This window comes from Acartia tonsa, chromosome 1 (assembly GCF_053477335.1).
Source record: "Acartia tonsa isolate MP-2025a chromosome 1, ASM5347733v1, whole genome shotgun sequence".
Taxonomy (NCBI): Eukaryota; Metazoa; Arthropoda; class Copepoda; order Calanoida; family Acartiidae; genus Acartia; species Acartia tonsa.
The window spans coordinates 9,881,592-9,887,591 of NC_137260.1; the positions used below are offsets into that span (position 1 = coordinate 9,881,592).

The following is a 6,000-nucleotide window of genomic DNA, read 5'->3' on the forward strand; positions in this document are numbered from 1 at the left end:
GCGGGGCAATCACCTTACCTAACCTAACCTAAAATAACCTATCAAAAGCCATTTTAAAATACAAACAATCGCCACTTATGGGGCGTTGCCACGAAAAGAACTATACCCCATTCTTGTTATCGTGAAAATTGTCAATAATACCGTTCATGATTTTTAAGTTTGGCTCAGAACCGGTTCTAATCCAGCGGTTATTAACCGGTTTCGCAGTCGTACGGAGTTTTTTTTTAACCTGGAAAGCATTTGAAGTTGAGTAGAGGACAAACAAAGCTAACATGAGCCATCTCATTGGATAAACCTAAAAAGATTTTAATATTAAAAAATAAATAATTTAATAGAATATATGAATAGTTTTGCTTTAAAGTTTCTATTCGAGCTCAGAAACCCTACCACACTTTTTTTAAAATAAATTGAAAATAAGAATGTGGGAGGGTAGGTTCATTTTTTTTGCTTATTTAGTTCAGTTACATTGTGTAAATGGTAGCCCCGCGGGATTAGAGCACCGGAAGGGGGTAGGCATAGGCGAAAAGTTGGAGGTGGTAGAAAATAATTTTTATATTTTTATATAAACGTATTTTGTCTATCAAATCCTCATAGAAATTTTAGTTTTTGCAATGTTTAAAACTTTTAGATAAATGTTGCATCTTTAAATTAATAGTCGTCTAATTTATGAAAATAATAATTGCAAAATGTAACAACTTGCATTTTAAAGGTGAATAGATGTACTTATGGTGTAAAGCTATTGATTAGAATTGTTTCTAACTTGAAGTGTAAACTCTTAATCATAATTTGATCTTCTACGTATATCCAGGGAGGGAGGGCACGTTGGGCTGTTTATTACACTAGTCCACAAAGTTTTATAATAACGTGTTTTTTTTCATTTGCAACTTTGGGGATATTAATAAAATTTTGATTAATTGGTTGACGAAGTTGAGTGTCCAAACGTTTCAACCACTAATTATAATCTAGAGAACGAGTAATTTTGTAATTTTGTGTATCATCATTGGGGACATATATCTATTTATCAACCATTGTCTTGTCCCTTTAGATTTCTGACTTATAAGAGTAAATTTAGAATCATAATCAATAACAATTCGATTCTTCATTCAATCTATGAAGTGAAACATTGAAAAGTAGGAGAAGCATGAATAAATCGTACAATGATTTGAAAATAAATCTATTATCTTAAAATCCTTTAAAAATATTATCTTTTTAGATAAATAAGATTAAACTAAGACCAAATTACCATTTTTAAAGATGCATTCAGATGATTCATTTATTTATCGCATTTTGTAATTATTATTTTCCGTGGATATTAATATGAGGGGCAGAAAGCCCGGGCTAAAAAAACAGATATTCATTCATTTTAGTAAGTTTACTGTAATATTCGTGGAAAATTGTCTGTAATGCTATGCTATACATGATTTTTCAGTATGGTGGAGAAACGGTTCTAATCCAGCAGATTTTTACCAGTTTCGAAGCCATACTGGAAAAAATTATCTTTTTGAACTTTTATTAAAAGCACCAAAACCGCATGATCTTAATGAAGAGTAACCACTGCTGTGTGTAGCTAACCTAACCTAATTTTTATGTATTCAAACTTTACCTTTCTATAAACAAATATTTTATACCTTATATTCTCCTGAATCCTTTTCCAGGTCCTTCTTTTCAGATCCATCTAATCAAACATTCGAATAAGGATTCTAATTTTGAATGGTAAAATTATTTGGTGCTATTCTACAAAATGCCTAACCAGCACTACAACACCTCCCCCATACTTTTTTAGTTTTAACTTTTTTCAATATTCCCGACCCCTGCAGGTAAGGCTCTAACCCTGCTGACCCTATGTCTGAGGGGCTACCCTGTACTAAATATAACCGAACCTAACCTAAAGGAAAACAAAACACATTAAAAACCACCCCATTCAATATTTTCTTGATGGGGTTTCAGTGCACTTTGAGAGAACTTAAAGCGATTTCTAATTTCTATCTTAATCAATATCCATGAAAGCTTTCCATTCTTGAGAAGAATTATTTAATTATAAGTTTTTTTTATGAATGTTTATTCCATGTCCCTGAGCTGGAGTTAAGGTTCTCTTTGCTGCCAGGTAGACTGTTCTTGTCACTTCCATGTAGGCTGTTGTTATCATCCCCAGGCAGGCTGTTGTTATCTTCTGCCTGTTCTGCCACCACAGTTCCTGGATCCTTTACATCCATCCTTTTTCAGGGATTAAAGTATATGTCATCATAATTAAACCCATTTAACCTTATATAAAAGTAACAGGATCTCTATGTGTCTGTCTATCTGTGTGTACCGAAGGATCTCGCTAACGATGTAGTTCTCCTTTAAAGTTCAGCTTCTCATAGGTCCTGGGAAGGTTTATTGCTTCTTACGGGGAGTGTATCACCACCCTCCCAAGAGAAATCTCGAAAGAATACTAAAAAATATTTCTAAAGTCGGCGTCACAACTGTATGACTTACTGGTTTTTCCTTCCTACAAATCAAGGGAACCCTAGAGGCCTCTAGGGGCAAAGCCGCTAGTTAATTAGAAAGTAAGTAAGAGGTACGAAGAAAAAATCTATATTTTCTCCAAACAATTATTACCATTTTTAGACATCATTAGTGGTTTATACATTTTATGAGAATATTTATCAAATTCACTTTTTTTTAACTATCCTTAATTCCTGCCTAGAAGAGATATGTGTGAATGAGTCTTTAGTTTGCTAAAATGCAGAAAAAAGGAATGTTTTGAATTTTATTTCCAGTTTTTTAGAAAAGTTTATAAATGGTTGATGAGGGCTTCTTTATGCATTCTTATAAACACAATCTGAAAAGATAACATGTTGATATACAAAATTTACACTAAATTATACAATTACATTTTGTTTGTACCAGGGAGGAAGGGAGGGTACATTGGACTGTGTATTACATTAGTCCCCAAAGTTTTTGAATGATGTTTTCTTATTCGTTGTCTTAACAACTTTGGAGACTTTTGCTAAATTATGATTGGTTAGTTAATTAAGTTGAGTGTCCAAACGTTCCAACCACTAATTACAATCTACAAAAGTGGTAATTTTGTTTATTATCATTGGGGATGTACATCAATTTTTGGGCCATTGTCTTTTCCATTTTCATCCCTTGAATCTATTCTACCTTAAAGGGAGTGTGATCGTAAAAATTTCCCATCTGATTATCAAATCTTAACATTTTCTAAGCACATTGATCAACCAAAAACGTCCTATTAACAAAAATATCCAGGAATAATGCCTTGATTTTATGGTATTTTTGGAGGGAAAAATGAAAAAACAGGGAAAATCTGAACGTTTTTGTTTCTTATAATGTTTGTAGGGATATTTAACTTGTCATATATAGTTGAAACAATTGACTTACTGTTAAGGATTTGTTTTATGATTTAAATTTGCCAATTTTTGTATAACGTAGTAATTAGGTATTAAAGATCTATTTTAAATTCGTATTATTGACAAAAAAATACCTCACTGTTTACAAAGGTTTGAATCTCAAAGGTTATTTAAAATTATAATATCCTTTTAAATAAATAACCCACTTTGGAGAATAAGTTTACACTTTTATCAGACTATTTATAAAGAAATATTGCACCTTTATTATTTACAAATTTGTAATTAAAGGTGGGCGAGAGATGGGCCATCTAAAGTTATTTGGATACTAATCAAAAAACCTGTTTCTAGCTTTGTTATTGTATTTGGTTTTCAATAAAAAATATTGCTTATTTTATCAATTTTATCTAAGTAACTATACATTGGTTTAAAGCAAGAATTATGTTAAAAGTCAGCTTAACCATTAGGAAAAAAGAGAACTATGTCAAAAAGTTTAGTTTTAGCTATAGAAGGAAAAAAAGACAATTAACTGCACATTCATATAGTCCGGAAATTTTTTCCCCAATCTTAGACATAGTAAAAATCGGCGGAAAAAGCCGTTTTTTAAGGAAACGAGAGACAGTTTTGTCCTATATTTGAGATTATATGAATGGGATGATGTTAAGGTTTGATAATCTGATGAGAAATTTTCTCGTTCACAGTCCCTTTAAGATAAAATGTAATTCAAATGTATGTTAAGATTTGACAATGGTTACTACAGAACTAAAGTAGGCAATATGAAAACAAAAATGACAACATCCATAACTGCAAAGCTCATTATATCAAACAATTAGCTTTAACAAATTGTTTGACTAATGGTTTTTATATAAAGGAAAAAAGTGTTGTTTAAGTTTTTTAAAAATAATAAAAGTGCACAAAATAGTAAAGCTTCTTTGAAACCAAGAAAATAAGTTCATTTATTCACACACCTGGGTTTATATAGACTTTTTTGGTGGGGAGGGAAAATTTTTTTATAGAGATGTTATCATTTTTTTAGAGATGTTATCATTTTTGAGTAAAAAACAAGGATGACAACACCCCTAAAACAATTATCACATAATTATGAACTTTAAGCTTTAAATTTCATTTTAATAAAAAATTTGTAAAATTTTTGTAACGAAGCTACTTTTTATTTTCAAATGTCCATTTTTTGGAACATATTTTAGGAACATCAGTATCTTGTCTACTTTTAAAGTAGATGTTTTTTGATCAGAGAGCATCTAGTTTGCAATTCACTTTTTATTCGTCTGTCTTTATATAAGTGTGAATGTTGTCATCCTTGTTTTCTTTGTTATGCTACTTTTGATGAATGTCACACTTGTACTTTAAGAATAGGAAATGCGGTAAGGAAGAATAGATTAGAAATGTCCTGTGTTAAATCAAGAATACTAAAGGAGATTTCCAAACATACACTGTAAAAAAACATGTCACTGACTTTCAAACTTTTAAAAATTATTTGTTCTTTTGACTCCAGCCTTAGCCTTATTTATGAAGTCTATAGAAACCGAGTAGCGCAGCGATAATGAGGCAATGCCATTTTGGATGAAAAATAATAAGGATTATTCTATCATATAATGTAGTAAGATTTTTTTGTCTAAGTCTAGGAGTTCGATAACTACATATATGATTGAATTCTCCCCTCTATAGTTCACATAAGTCTCGGCATGGTTTTAAATTCCAAACTTATTATGGCAATAACATAAAATGAAGACAATATGAGTTGGATGATTTTCTATCCACTTTTGGAAGATTTTTATTTATAAATTTTTGCATAGGTAGCATATATTCTCTGCAATACTGAAAAATCATGTATATGTATTGCGAGAGTTATGTTTTTTTATGTTATAAAACTTGATAAATATGTAAATCAAAACTAAACAAGAATAGCATCATCCATTTTAAAAAAGGAATAATTATGCAAGTTTTAAATAGTAAGGACTATGCTTTAAGATAATAGTTATCAAAAAGATTTAAAATGATTATTTAGATATATTTATTATAAAGAATAAGTACTTTTGATATAAAAGAAGTAATTTGATAGATAGATATTTCATTATTGGGATAGAAGTGCCACTTTGCTCTACAGGAAATAGTAGAAGTGTTAATACAATTCAGAAAATCCAGTAAAAACAAGGATGGCAACATCCATAAAAGAGAAGTTCTTAAATCAAACGGTACAACAACCAAACATAAACACTTAATAAGCAGATTATCAATTTAGAATTATTAACAAAATTGTATATAAACTTGTAGAAGATCTTATTTTAGTGTATCTTTGAACTAAACATTTCTTAATAATGTGCATGGTTAGTTATGGTCAAACACCCATCAGACAACCAAATCTTTTATCTGGAAGGCCATGGTGCATGGTAATGAGTTACGCCTGTTTTGGACCAATGCATTCTCCCTGTTCTAACTATTTATGTCGCGCACCTGACAGAGAAGCAGTAGGAACCATTTTTAACATCTTTAGTTATCTGATGCTTATACAATGTTTCTGTTTCGTGTTGCTGCTTCGTATGAACACCACATACCAATGTAAATTGCATCAGTAGATTTCCTGGATCGCTAAAGGCAATGCGAAAGTATTTATTGGTGTCGCTACAAA

The 6,000-nt window shown here is 30.8% G+C and overlaps 1 protein-coding gene across 1 annotated transcript in view; it reads right to left on the minus strand.

Annotated features, from left to right (window-relative positions):
• Positions 1 to 2,820, minus strand: part of HisT (Histamine transporter) — a 28,817-nt gene extending 25,997 nt beyond the window's left edge. Inside the window, exons 1-4 of the mRNA XM_080152068.1 lie at positions 2,686 to 2,820; positions 2,072 to 2,214; positions 1,629 to 1,675; positions 230 to 295 (exon numbers count right to left, since the gene is read on the minus strand). Coding sequence (XP_080008194.1) covers positions 230 to 295; positions 1,629 to 1,675; positions 2,072 to 2,213 — 255 coding nt within the window. The 5' untranslated portion in view covers position 2,214; positions 2,686 to 2,820. The remainder of the gene's footprint in view (positions 1 to 229; positions 296 to 1,628; positions 1,676 to 2,071; positions 2,215 to 2,685) is intronic.
• Positions 2,821 to 6,000: the final 3,180 nt, after the last annotated feature.